Here is a 14878-nt window from a genome sequence, read left to right as displayed (position 1 = left end):
CATAAACTCACTGAACATTAAATCTCACCACATGAGGATAAATCCATCCTCATCATCGTATCCACTCATTATACTCCACACCTGAACATAGCCATTATATGAACAACATACCCTCACATCTCAATGTCTGTACTTTGACCCGTTAACCTTTTACCCCCAATTGGGGATATTGGGGATTATGTATTCCTTATGCCATCCGACCCTAAACTGAACTTCACACCCCTTGATAATCTGTATGTTATTCCCTGATAACCAGAAACTTCTACACTTAAACTCTGTATCATTTTCTTTTTATTTTAACATCATCTTAATAAAATTATATATAGTAAAAGAGCCTCTCTTACCAAGTCTCCAGGCTTTACAGAAACCACCACCACTGCTCCAGGCATCGGTGATCTCAAAATACTGGTTGTATCCTCCACTGCTTTCTCTGGCATGTATTTACTCAACTCTGCAGCAAGCTTGGTTAGTATTCGTAACTTGTACTTAAGGAAAAGACAAAAAGAAAAATGTTTTAAAATATTTAATCTCATGTCTCTTGTGAATTCTTTGTAATGATCTAAAAGTCTCACATTGATATACTATTTGTATGATGATTTAAGAGATGGTGTTTGTATACTACACACATTATCTATACTATATGGAACTGTCTAAAGTTTGGAATCTGAGTCACAGTTTTCACTACCTGAGTAAAGGGGAAAAAAGTAAAAATACAAGACAACCCAAGACAGCAGCACTGAATAACTAAAAGGGCAATATCAGATTAATAATCTGGTTAACACATTTCAGGTTCTTTCTCCCCCCCCGCCCCCAAAAGGAAAAAAAGATTAAAATTTAAAAATAATTTTAAAGAGAGAAAATATCCTTTTTCTAACCAAATCCTACTCTCAGTTACCCTGGTTTAGGTCTGGAGTAATTAGATGGAATAATTTCAGACACACACCTGTGTGTAACTGAGCAGAATAAGAATTTAGCCCTGAATTACTAACGCCTCCCTAGATTATTAACAATGAATGAATTTTAAAACATTACTTTACTTTGTACTATTAATTCAGTGTTTTCATCTTACACTTCATTCAGCTTTTGCAATCAAAACAGATCAGACAATTTCACTTCCATAATATTGTGTAGAAGCATAGGGCTGCAAACAAGGCATGGAAATGTCCTATTGGTAGTTCTATGTGAGGTAAGAAAGAATGGAAACCCTCCAGGATAAGGCTGATGTGTCCTGTTCAACCTAAACTGTTTAACTGTTTTTGTCTAATTTAAAAAAATATATATTTCTATGATGTTTTATAAATTAAAAAAAAAAACAAAATGCCAGGGCCTGAACTATCTAACAGCATCCCTTTAAACTAAACCTTTCTGAATCTATGTACATTTGTATGTCAATTTCCCTTTTTACTTTAGTTCTTAAAAACCTGTGTACGCTTTCATGGACATTTCATTGAGTTTGTGAGAATTTTTCTTCAAAGCTGCTGCAGTGCATCTGAAACTGAATGTAGAAATCCAGTAGATGGCAGCATGTCTCTGTGAGAAACTCCTTATCTCCCACATCAACTGAGAGTGAAAGAACAGCATTGCACTACATCAGTCATTTAAACAAAGGTTTCAGTAATAAGTGTTGTAGGCTGAAGTTCATTTAAAATTCAAATTTGTATTTTGATGAGGTAAATTTTAACACCTTTTAAAAAGTATATTGTCTACGGAAATAGTTAACCATTGTTTTGTTAAATGGAGTCTCTCTGCTTTTCATTTTTATACAAAATGACACAGATGAAGGCAAAGGGGAGTCTAACTTCTGCTTCAACAGGGAGCAAAATGGGATACTCGGAAAAGACAATGGTAAGCTAATTAACTGCAGTGGAAATATTTAAAAAACAGCTTTATGAAGACACACATTGTTTGGCTTTAACAGAGGGTTATCATCCTACATAAATGCTGTCCAGATAGATGGAACATGTGCAGTGAGCAGGGTAACCATTTGGTTGGAAAATATTTGGAACTTATCAGAAATATGAGATACACTTTATATGAAACACATAAAACCTTTAAATTTAGTCATGTGCCACAGTAATAAACGAAGCTATACCCACCACATGGAGATTTTCGGATTTACCAAAATACGTATGCCTTGAGTACGACTGATGCTGCACATATGAGCTTGCACCACTTTGTATATAAAAAGCGGCTTTAACTGAAAACATCCTGCTGGCTGCATGCTGTCAATTAGAGTGTGGAGTGTACATTTTCAAAAACAAAATAAGGTAAGTTATTTACCTTTCTGCACAAATGACTCAATTGAATGCAGTGAGCTGCTTGCCCTGTCCCTTTAAAAAAAATAAAACTGTGCATGTGCGTGTATGCACACTTGGGGGGGTGGGAGAAGATGCCTAGAGGAGATTTGATAACGTAACTTGCAAGCAAAATTGCGACAATGTGACAGGTCAAATAACATCTTATGCATGTTTCTTTACTCTTGAGTGTGTGTGTTGCAATCAAGACATACAAGTGTCTGCCAGTTTCTGAAGGATATGATCCTTAAGTGAATTACAGTGCAAATAAAAGCTTTTTGCTCCTATTTAAATTCATCTGAGTCATAAGTGGCAGGGGAAAAAAGCTAGCAGAGTGCATTCTGCTGTCAATCTAATAAACATTCTGTGCAGAGGGACTATTTATCAAAGATAAATTGTACTTAAAAGTCCTTCATTAAATCTATGGGGGGGAATATAATTACCCCAAATTGCACAGTTTCAGTATCCATGGTTAGTGTCTGCTTTGTAATCATAGTTTGAAAATAATAATAATAATAAAAAACTAGGTCTTGGAAGAAAACAAAAATAAGTTAGCTTTCTGGACTGGCACTACTGTATGGTGTTAGCGATTACTTCGATATGGTTTTCAAAAGTTATGCTTAGCCTCCATTTGGTTTTCTAAGTATTATATAGATCAATTCTTCTGTACTGCCCAACTTCAAAATTTAAACTTTAAATGCAAGAAAAAAATCTGCTTTAATTCCAAGGAACAAGCCGTCTTACAACATTTCACTGAGGTTGAAATACTTAAAGTAATTCCCCATCCGCATCAAAACCTGCAGCAATGCAGGGGGATGGGAGACAGGGAGAGTGTCCTGCTGTACGTTGCACTTTAAAGCTCAATTTTCCATACTAAGTTATAGTATCCCTACCAACCAAATACTGAGTTTTTACCATCTTTATAATTTTCATATCTTTTACATTCCTTTCTCTGCAGGACTCCTGCTTTTCTTGGAATGAGATGTGAGAGTCAGTAAACTAACAGCTTTCAAATGCAGGTCTTTGTTATTGATGAGCTGTTCCTTTTGCTTTTGTATTTGTTTATTGTTCTTTAGTCTGTTTTGGGGATAAGAGAGTTATTGTAATCGAAAAGTACAAAATAACAACAGTAAACTTCTCAGGAAAGGCCTTTTTTGGTGCAGTTGGCTAACAAATGACCTTTCGGAATATAAAAAAGAAGACAAAGCACCAGAGAGAAGGTTCCTTCTTTAAGGTTACCTTTGATGTATTTCTACTTTCTGCTGGACCCACTAAATCCCCACATAAGCATTCCTTTGTAAAGCTCGCTCTTAGCTCTCAGAAACCATATTACAGAGAGGGGGGTCAGTGAGCTCTTGATCCTAACCTGAGACAAACATGTGGCTTGATGAGAACTGCAAAGGCCTTAGGAAGACCAAAGTAATCATACAATGATTACAGATGTCTCTAAAACAAAGACAATTAGGGACATACCAAAAGTGTCTATATCACACAATTAATACTGTTGCACTTTTGGCTTTACTGAATTAAATCTAAAATCTGAAGTGGATGTTTCCATGTTTTTTTAAGGTGTTTTTTGGTTGGGTGGTGAGGGGGAAAATGGGGAACGTTACAGAGGTTGGATTACAAGTGGAGACCATAAGGTTTCCATTGGTCTAAAACAGAAGAAACATCTGCTGAAGTAATAAGCAAGATTGTCTGTTGGTGGACTTTAGCAGCAGCGAAATCTGCCATTGATCAGATCTGAACTCATCAGCAGTCGTCTCTGGTCACTGCTCCACTCTGCGGGGTTTCAGAGGGTAATTCTGCCAGCCAAAGTAAAGTTAATAAAAAAGTACCTGAATGGAGCCAGGCATGCCTGATTGGGTAGAAAACAGGTATTTCTTTTTCACAGGATTGTTGAAGTCCACTATCAGTGAACAAAAACGACGGTAGGGAAAGGGGATGTTAGCTAACAGTCTGCTTAGGGTAACAGTATGCTACCAACAGTCCTAGGTCTCTTGGTAAATGAATGTTATGGTGTATGTAATGGAAAACCACCTCTTACAACTAAATCTCTGTGACTAGAGAAAAGGGCATAATAATAACAGATGTGCAGGGATAAAGGTACAAAGAGAAGGCAATCAAATGAAAACTACATATATTTATTTTAAACCTACTGTATAAATCTCTTAAGTAGAATAAGTGGTAAAAAGAGAGAGAGAAAAAAATGTAGGCAACCCGTTGTGATTTAAAGGAGGTCACAAGCACATATATAAAATACATTTCCACTTAAAGAAAAGCTCAGTAAACTATACAGGTTATCCTACTAACTATGACAGAATATAATATGCCGCAAGTATGATGCTCAAACTGCATCCTGTTACATTTTGCATTAGTTCATTAAATATGACCTTCCCTACATACCTTAATCTCACATTCCCATGAGTTGTAAATACTCAAACTCCACTGGATATTTTATAGAGCAATCTAACATAGCAATATACATATGTAACTTAAATACCTATTTGGATTGCTGACCAGAAGCAAATTTACAGTATGCTTTACATGATATTCAGACATGTTTTTAAAACCTGTCATTTTTCTGGTAGGAAGGTTAAAAATTGTAAATTGCTCAGCTTCCAGCAAATAAACTGCCCACTGTGCATCTTGATTGTTTTCAGTACAACAACTACACAGCATACAGTAGAATAATGTCCATTTCTGAATTAATAAACTCTGAAACCTTTTAATTAGCTAGGTAATTTCCCTTTAACGCTCTTAGGAAGCTTCCTTTTCTGTCTCAAGTCATTTAACAGGTGTCAATTGGCCATCAGGAGCTCATGAGTAACAGTTTTCCAGTAATCGTTCAAGTCAATAATAAGTAATGTTCAATGATAAACTGCTATCAGCACATTGTCTTTTTCGTTAATTCTTCTTTACCATTTCAAAGCAGTGACCATATCCTTGTTTATATTTTCACCAGGACAAATAAATAGGAAAGCTTGTGTATTTATTCCATACTACTTGAAGATGGCAGTCATCATCATCTTTTAGAGACAAGGACTTCTTAATCAACCAGGAGATTTAAAGTAAGTCTCAAATTACAGTGATCTTGAGCTCTGGGTTCTGGAGCTAATTTACTTCCACTGTAAGAACTACGAGTAGTAAGAACTAGTATTAAGATCTCCACACAAGCAACTATATCCCTAATGTAGTGCAAGAGCAAACACTGCACGTGCTAGAAAATGACAGTCAAAAATGAATACCCACAAAAAGTATGATCCTTTAAAAGCGGCAAAAGGGAGAGGGGGAAGAAGGAGAAAATCACCATCATACAGAACACAGTCCAGCAGCAAAAACTTAATTAGAATTGCAATCCAGCCCTGGTTCCCACTTTCAATTCATTGTGTGATACATACTTAACACTCCAGAAAAACCTAACAAGGGCTAAAGCCATGCAAAATACATCCCCTTCACTTTAGGCTACGGCTAAACAGTCAGGATCAAAAACATACAGAATGAAAGCTTGTAGATGTCCTCCTCTTGGAGTTACAACCCAGACGAAGAAGGTGAAATGAACAGACAGGCGTTGGAAAGCTCTGTGAGCCTCAGAGCTTTGTACATCTGCATCACTGGAGCAGCCTGTTAGCATAATGCTGTGACAACTCCATCAGCGCAGTCTCAAGGTAGCTGTCAATCAGGATGCATCATTTAATACAACAGCACTCTGAGGGTTTTCTCCTACAACCCACATGACAGCATATCTACAGCTTTATTTATATCAGCGCCCAGTTGTGTTTACAATGCTGTTGTAATTAGAAAAGATGCAACAGGCAGCAATATTATTCAGATTTCCATTTTGCCATAGTGCCATGTAAAGTGCGATCTTGCTTTACAGAGTCATGCTAAATGACAAAAGCGCTATTTTCTTTAGTCTCTGTGCTCAGACAGCACTTCATTTGCAGCTATCTATAATTAGATTAATGGTGTAGTACAGTACAAAGCAGGCCCACTTCACATCAGATAGCATATGAATTAGGACAAACACTTATTTCAATTCAAGGCAGAGAAAGCAGTGACTGGGGTATTTAGCATACCCTTTATGGTGGAATGAGATGTTAATTGTGTACCATTACCTCTAAACTGCTTGCTTGTTGTATAAATCACTGTGCTAATTGATGCAGAGATAGAAACGTAGCCACAGGCAAGAAAGCAACGGAATGAGAGCTGAAGATGGTGGATAAAGGATTATCAAGTAAAACCATATGGAGATGAGGTTCCTTTGAAACCTGCCCATGAGCAGTGTTTCTTAAACTATGGGGGGGAAAGGTGCAGTACTGATGTGTAGGAAAAAATAATTTTTACATCATGATTTACGAACAGACTCTACAATAAAGTGTTTGAGCTCAACAGAAAACTAAAAAAATACGTGTAATGAATCTGGACACATACTTGTAATAGGAAACTAATTGGGAGAGCATGACTTGTGAATGGTCACAACATTCTGTTTGGGGTTTGGGAGCCTGAATTAACAAGTAACACTTGCAAACTATCCATAGCAGGTGTTTTGCTGACCCTTCAATAGAACAGAAATACAAATTCTTCCAACACACAAAAGTCTCTGTTTTAAAAACTAAAATCCAAGTTGTTGCTGATTAGTTAGAGACCTTATTAGGCAGAGAGAAGATGGAAGCTTGGGATCCCAGACTCCGACATGCTCCAATAATAAAATTATATATTATAATATTCAGTCCAGTTAATGTATGTCTATATAAAGGACAAAATCCTGGAGAGTCCCTCCCCATGTGCTGTGCAAGCCACCTTGAAGTTACAAAATATTATATATTCTCTTGCAAAATTATTACAACACATAAAACTTGTAATCATTATGATTGCAAGAACATTAAAGTGGTGTTCTTTTTGTGCACTGAGGTATGCTGAAAGTGTTTGAAAATAACGCTCAGTGTTACTTTTCTTAATTTTTCTTTTTTTAAACTAGGTCCATTTTTGTCTCATTGCCATACTCTGATGTTCTTTCTCTATGACTTGTTGACATTCTGGCCAAGCACCTTAATAGAAAACAAATCTGGAGGAATTAGATGAGCAGCATCTCTCAAAGGTAAAAAGACCACTACAAAAGGGAAGCTGGCTACTGAGCCTTCCAACACTTCATGTCCCAGAAAGCTCTGCAGATAAGCGGCATGTTCAGGCTTCTAGTCAGCAACGTGCCCTATCCAGTGGTGTTTGCTGTTTCTTTTAGAGTAGTGGTGGGCAACCTGCAGCCTGCACACGGCCCAGCAGGGTAATCTGCTGGCGGGCTGCGAGATAGTTAGTTTACGTTGACTGTCCAGAGGCACAGCTGCCCGCAGCTCCCAGTGGCCACGGTTCACCATTCCCAGACAATGGGAGCTGCAGGAAGCGGCATGGGCTGCAGGGATATGCTGGCCACCACTTCCCGCAGCTCCCATTGGCCAGGAATAGCAAACCGCGACCACTGGGAGCTGCAGGCGACCGTGCCTGCGGACAGTCAACGTAAACAAACTATCTCATGGCCTGCCAGCAGATTACCCCGATGGGCCGTGTGTGGCCCGCAGGCCACAGGTTGCCCCATCACTGTTTTAGAGCCATATTAAGATCTGCCTGGCAGGAGTGTACTGCTAGCCCACAATGAGCTATCTTGAACTAACAGGACTCTACTTTTTAAACAAGAAACGTATGGCAAAATCCTGTTTTTATACAGCAATAAAGGGGTGGAGGGTAAACAATTAGCTTCATATTGTGGTCGCCCATGAAATAACCACTGTCAACAGAAAGAAAAGGAGGACTTGTGGCAACTTAGAGACTAACAAATTTATTTGAGCATAAGCTTTCATGAGCTACAGCTCACTTCATCGGATGCATTCAGTGGGATTCAGTTTTTCCACTGAATGCATCCGATGAAGTGAGCTGTAGCTCACGAAAGCTTATGCTCAAATAAATTGGTTAGTCTCTAAGGTGCCACAAGTACTCCTTTTCTTTTTGCGAATACAGACTAACATGGCTGCTACTCTGAAACACTGTCAACAGTGACCACGCTCCTCCCATTGCAAGCACAGGGAAATAAGTTGATATCTTGGAGAATGTAGCATGAAAACAGTGGGTAAATGCTGAGTTTCAATGGCAACCCAGCATATAGCCAATATCAGGTTCCAAGCCATGTGTACAGAGATACAAGCTATTTTAATTGCCATTACTCCACTGTGTCTGATTTGCATTATAGGGCAAAGGGAACGGGTTATGTCTAGTAGTAGCTTCAGAAAAATTGTATTGGTCTCATTTCCCAAAGCAACACACACACACACAAATAGACACATATACATGTATAATATCGGTAGCATTTTTACAGGTTTATTTATAATAAAGCAGTAATAATGTGCAAATTAGTGTTTGCTGCAAATTCTAGTACACAGAAGTTAACATGGTTATAAGTAAACTGTCTATTGGTTGAAAAAGTGAGTTGTTCCATTAATTTCAGGATATCATATAAAATTTCTGCTACACTGTATATCAAATAATAGCAAGCATAGTGTGATATCAGGAAAGAAATTCCCCCATGTCTAAAGTGGCACTCAGATTCAACAGTTTAGCTTTTGGTTACTAGACTAATAAAGCCTGTGGATAATCTTCTTTTATCAGTGAAGCTTAGAACTGTAAAGAAACATTAGCTATATCTAGACAACCAAAGGGACCTATGAAATGGAAACAAACGGCAGCAGAAAAAAAAAACTGTGTTGACTACTTTGAAATAACACCTCCCAAGTGTGCAGGTAGTTGACATAAATGGAAACGCATTGAGGAAAAGTGCTGTGAAGCTGTGTAACAGCCCTGTTTCTAATCATTAATCACTTTTTTTAGACCATTTAAACTAGCCCATTACAGCCTGCAGCAAAATGCCAACACTCCCATCACTTGCATGTCAGCAGTGCTGGTGTTAACAGGAGAAAATATATGGTTTCTACTGTTGTGCCCCAGTTCCCCAGCATTTGCAACCTTTAATTGAAAAAGGCAGCTAAACACAAGGTAAATCATTCAGTTAGCTAAGCTGTTTAATAACATATAATTGATAATGTCAATATGTTACAGTGATCTAATGCATCACTTTCATCACTCTTGCTTACATTTATAGGCAAATCCATACTTAAAACATTTACTTTTACATCTGTTATTTAACTAAAAGCCCAGTGAGAGCTACCTTGGAATGGAACACATCCACGTGGCCTGTTGTGTGGCCAGAGATGGATTCTTGACACACCAGTTTCTAATGGGGACGAGCAGATTAGTTATGTTATCAACAGATTGTTTCTTGCTCTCACCACACTAGAAATTCCTTCTGGGAAGGTGGACATATCTCTGACAGGGTCTGTCTGAGAAAGTATTGGGAAAACCCCATAAGGTTTAAAGCAATAACTCAGATTTGCAGTCAGACCCTGATCCTGTTACCACTCACACATGTGCTTAACTTCACACATGTGAACAGTCCACTGAGGCCAGTGGGACTACTCACATTATGCAATTAGTCATAGACGTCTTTACAGGATCGAGGCCAGAGTTTCCTCTAGAGGAGGAAAAAGACTGTATGAACTGCTGTGAAACAGGGACAGCAATTAAACCTAACTAACCCCATCACATGCCATAATCTTTTAAATAGAGGTTTAATTTAATGTGCACAGGTATTTTAAATGTGCACGATCATTTGCCCTGCTTATTTTGTATTAGTAAAATTTAAGAACTGACAAGGCCTTCTCCCTCAGGTGCTCTCCTCATCCCACGGCAGAGGATGGTTTAGCAGCACAGCTAGTTGAAGAATGGGAACAAGTTTGCAAAACATGTCTGGTTTTTATAAGAAAATGTCAGTGTTTTTTAAGCAGCTCTCATTAACATTGTTATATGGGGCCGTAACTGCAGGCAGTGCTGAAGCAAATCACAGACCCTTGGTCCTAAGAGCACACAGGCTAAAGGCAAAGCAGTACAATGCAAAACAGAACAAGCAATAGCAGGCAAAACAAAACAATGCCCTGGTACTTAACCATGTTTAATTTTAACATCATTTCTGTTTGCTCAGATCTGAAATATATCATAACTATAATGACTACAAGAGCACAGTGTACTGAAAATACAAACACAATACCACATAGGTAGCCAGCCTCTCTCCTCTTGTTCTTATAATTAGCAAGTAGCTGTAGTTAATGGTAACGTTACCATTAAGAGCAGGTCTTTAACATCTTTCAAAGGGAGAAAGTTTGGCTTAATTGTGGTAACTATTTTGGAGCTTGCTATCAGCAGAGAAGACTTGCGCAGGTGCACAAAGAATAAAGGTGGCGATGAACGACGCTCAGCCCACAAGTGACTGCAAGCTGTCTAACAAGTAGGTGCATAAGTTGCAACGGTAATTTGCTGGAATAAGTGGCACTTCCACAGCCATCAAAACAAGGCCATTGAGAATTACCTGTACAATGCTCACAAAGGGAACATGTGCATTTTGGTTTGCCCAGAGGTCTGGGTGATACATTATAACTGATGAATAACTTAAAGAAAAGAAAAAATAATATAGATCTTCAAAAGCCTTGTTTTCAATGACATAACAATGCCAACATCTGCTAAGAGAACAGGCTACTTCCTAGTTTTTGGCTTGAATTGTTTTATTTAATTACAAGTCTATAAGCCATTAAGTAAGATATCTTTTTAAAAAGCACTATACAATTTGGGGTACAATAGAGCCCTCGCTTAAAAAAATCTATAGTTAAAGGAGTATCATCTTACAGAGAAGTTAAAGAAATAGTGTAAAAAAACCCCAACAATTATCACCACCAACTATGGGCCCAATCCTGCTTCCATGAACGTCAATGGCAAAATTGACTCACCTGAGAACATGGTGAGGCTCACTGTCAATAGACAGGTAGGCTTGATAAACATGCCATTTTGCTGCAATTTAAGGAAAAAAACAAAACAAAACAAAACAAAAAACCAACAAAAATACTCCTGCTTTTTTCCTATTTGGAAAGTGACTGAATAATAAGGGACTGATTCTGCTCCCATCGAGGTCAATAGTACCTCTGATAGTGATTTTAAAGGGGGCAGGAGCAGACTCCAAATCACCTTCTCCAGTAGGTCAGGTGTGTAAGAACATGGAACAATTTAAAATGGACCATACACTATACTTATAGCAAGATGAGTTTTAATATCTTTATTTTACACAGGGGGACAAAGTGAGTGAATTGTGTAGTTTCACAGTTTACAAAGTTTGCTGACGGTCGAAAAGTTATTGTTAAGAGCTTGCCTGTTTCATACAGTCAGCTGTAGCCACCTCACCCAAGACACAGTGAAGTTTTCATCATTAAGATGTCTTAACAGAGTTTGGAAGGTTTAACACAGACATGAAATAGCAAGTTAGAGACGGGTACAAAGGGAGGATGTAAAGGCTGAGACGCATTTGACACTGCTAAGCACCACGGTGGAAGCAAAGGAGACCCAGAATGAAGGTTTATCCATGGTGGCTTCTAGTCTAGGGCCAGCCAAAGGGTTCAGTGATTTAGAGATTAATGTGCTTTTCTTTCATGTTTAGAACCGCGATTTGAATATAATTTCATAGGTAAAAGTAAAATAGGGTTACTTACTGATGATGGTCTCAAAAAGGAAAGCATGCCTTAGTTCAGATACTCACATTTTAAAGCCTAACTACGAATATACTGTGCATAATCTAGCATAAGAAATCTACTCTATTTGCCTGTGTGACATGGCATCAGTTCACTGCAGTGGTATCTGGAACTTCAGAGTTACAGAAGACAGTTGAAATCAAGGGTTCCAATATACTATATGGTAAGTCATACAGTCTTTTAGTGATGTGTTTTTACAGTGCCTACCACGGTGGGGTACATGACATGGCTCCTACACAATACCGCAGTACAAACAACAAGGAATAATAAGACAAATGTGTGAAATTTTGTAATAACCTGAAAACAGGGCATTGCCACAAAACCAAGATTTGGATGACTTTGTGAACCTATCAGTGAACCTGGGCTGAATTATGGGTTGAGGTGGAAACACAAAGCCAGCGAACACTTGGTCAAAGCAGAGAAGTGTGACCATTCATGAAGTGAAACCAGGGAAAAGGTTTGACTGAACCTCTGTTTATTAAAGCCACCAAAGATGGTGTAGCTCACTGTAAACTACGTAATAACCTCCTTCATGCACACTACCTGCTACTCGCCAAATCACCTCCACACCACTTCCACAGACTGGCAAGGAATTTAGGATTACTGGTAGCATTTCTCATATTAGAGACCAGGGGTGAAATCCTGGCTGCATTTTAGTCACTAGCAAAACTCCCATTGACTTCAATAGGGTCAAGGTTTCACCCAAGATGCTCTAAGTGCTTCATGCCCTTCATTCACCTAAAGGACAGATGCTATATCAGACATAAAGAGGCACAATGCAGATTGAAAAAACGGTCTTTTATAGACTGGTCCCCTATATTTAGGATTTTCCCAGCAGCAATCATGGCATTAGGAGTGATCAAATGAATAACTGCTGATTAATACTGGGGCGGGGAAATTGTGTATGAGGAGTGATCAAATTAATAACTGCTGACTAATACCAGGGCGGGGAAATTGTGTCAGTTTCTTCACTTTCCTTTTTCACTGTCCAGTCTTAGGCTGCTTTATTTAACAATTTTATTCCAGTTGCAATAAAACTAACAAAACAGACTAGGGGCAAGGTAAGTAACCATATTATTGCATAAAAACTCCTATTAATGTTATGATGTGATACTTAGTTTAATTAAGTAATGTATCTTAAGTACTGTGTACTAAATATCCAATTATACTGAATCTCAGCTTTATATCCCTACAACACCTAAGTTTTCGCATACCAAAGTATTTAGTTTCATGGGATGATTTCAGGATGTGAGACTGAGACCTGAATGAGTAATCTGAATCCATTGTCTATATTCTCTAATGCTTTTAGGACAGAATGACATGTTGTTCCATCTGGAATTACTAACAGCACTACTCCTGTTAGAAATGAGATGCTCTACTTACTATGTACTACATCTAATGCTGTTTGCAGTTGGAGCACTAGGAACTAAAACTGCTAAAGTCTAACACTAGGAGCTCTGGAGTAGGAGAATGGGAAAATAAAGGTAAAATAAGAGGGTAAAAATGAAATGTAAAGGAAAAGTGGAAGAAAGAAAGAAAGAAAGAAAGAAAGAAAGAAAGAAAGAAAGAAAGAAAGAAAGAAAGAAAGAAAGAAAGAAAGAAAGAAAGAAAGAAAGAAAGAAAGAAAGAAAGAAAGAAAGAAAGAAAGAAATACATGAAAATAGAACACAAAACATAAAATATAAGGTAAAAACACAAGAAATAGCAGAAAATTGCTTTCTAAGCACTTCTCCTATGCTGAAGGTTAAGTACACTCATAAGTGATTTGCTGAATCATGGCCATTATTTTGCAAAACTAGGACTCGTTCACAAATGCTTCACAAAGGAAAAAAAAAGACTAGTAATTGCAGAGTACTCTTCAATCAGCTCTATGCTAGGGATGTCTTAGCCCATCACTACAATGCAGCCACAGCTGCAGTGAGTCATGGCAGTCATTTGACAATCAACAGCAATACTACCCAATAGATTTAAGACACGACGTGATGAAGATTATCACATCAAACTATACTGCAGGCAGAAGACAGGTGGAAGGTATCACCCAAATGCAATTTTGACAGATCACCAGGGTTAACAGACTCATGCTAAAAGCATCATGAGAACTTTAATAAGAAGTGGTCAGGACCTTGGTCTTATGACTCATCTGAATGATGGAGATACAGTACTACGATGGAGATTTCCAAAGGCAAAAGGGCATTTGGCTGCTGGGCATCCAAATGCCCTATGAGTCTTTGACAATCTCCCTGTCTCTCAGCACAAAAGTACTTTTCCCTCTCTTGATAGTCATTCCTTCTTGTCGACTGTTGAGAATAGGCCACTTCTACCTTAATTGAATTGGCCTTGTTAGCTCTAACTCCTCACTTGGTAAGGCAACTCCCATCTTTTCATGTGCTGTAATATTTATACTGCTTACTGTATTTTTCACTCCATGTATCTGATGAAGTGGGTTTTAGCCCACGAAAGCTTATGCCCAAATAAATTAATTAGTCTCTCAGGTGCCACCAGGATTCCTCGTTGTTTTTGCTGATACAGACTAAAACAGCTACCCTCTGAAACCTGCCTCTCAGTGTATCACTTGAGCTTTTAGAGTGTACTTCCCTCTTAGGCCTCCCCCATACTTCCTGATGTAACCTTGAATTGTGCTTGAATGCACTTTCTGTAATATATTGCTGAAGTGCAATTGAACCTACTTTCTATTGTAACTATTTACATTTTTGGGAGATTAGAAAAAGATGCAAAAATACATTTGCACAAGAGACTTTTCAATTCTTACTACCCTGCTGAGCCAGTCTCCAAACTGCAGCTCCATCTGTATTGCACATATAAATTATGGAGTTTTCTCAAGGGCTTAAAAAAAGTTAAGAATGTGAGCTTTGGTCATTATTTTACAACAGAATTAACTTCTGTCTTTAG

General features: G+C 38.1%; 1 protein-coding gene and 1 long non-coding RNA gene across 7 annotated transcripts in view; one reads left to right on the top strand and one right to left on the bottom strand.

Moving 5' to 3' along the window:
- The window catches only part of PCCA (propionyl-CoA carboxylase subunit alpha), a 387356-nt gene that overhangs the window by 17152 nt on the left and 355326 nt on the right, over positions 1–14878 (bottom strand). For all 6 annotated transcript variants that reach the window (XM_077813024.1, XM_077813033.1, XM_077813018.1 and 3 more), the window contains one exon: positions 345–485. In XM_077813024.1, coding sequence (XP_077669150.1) covers positions 345–485 — 141 coding nt within the window. The remainder of the gene's footprint in view (positions 1–344; positions 486–14878) is intronic.
- Positions 1–14878, top strand: part of LOC144262817 (uncharacterized) — a 69156-nt gene that overhangs the window by 12609 nt on the left and 41669 nt on the right. Inside the window, exons 2-4 of the long non-coding RNA XR_013345642.1 lie at positions 1777–1845; positions 5260–5365; positions 7276–7395. This is a non-coding gene — a long non-coding RNA (uncharacterized LOC144262817). The remainder of the gene's footprint in view (positions 1–1776; positions 1846–5259; positions 5366–7275; positions 7396–14878) is intronic.

Source organism: Eretmochelys imbricata, chromosome 1 (genome assembly GCF_965152235.1).
Source record: "Eretmochelys imbricata isolate rEreImb1 chromosome 1, rEreImb1.hap1, whole genome shotgun sequence".
NCBI lineage: Eukaryota > Metazoa > Chordata > Testudines > Cheloniidae > Eretmochelys > Eretmochelys imbricata.
The sequence above is the reverse complement of the archived record's forward strand: the minus strand, read 5'-3'. Positions and strand labels throughout refer to the sequence as shown.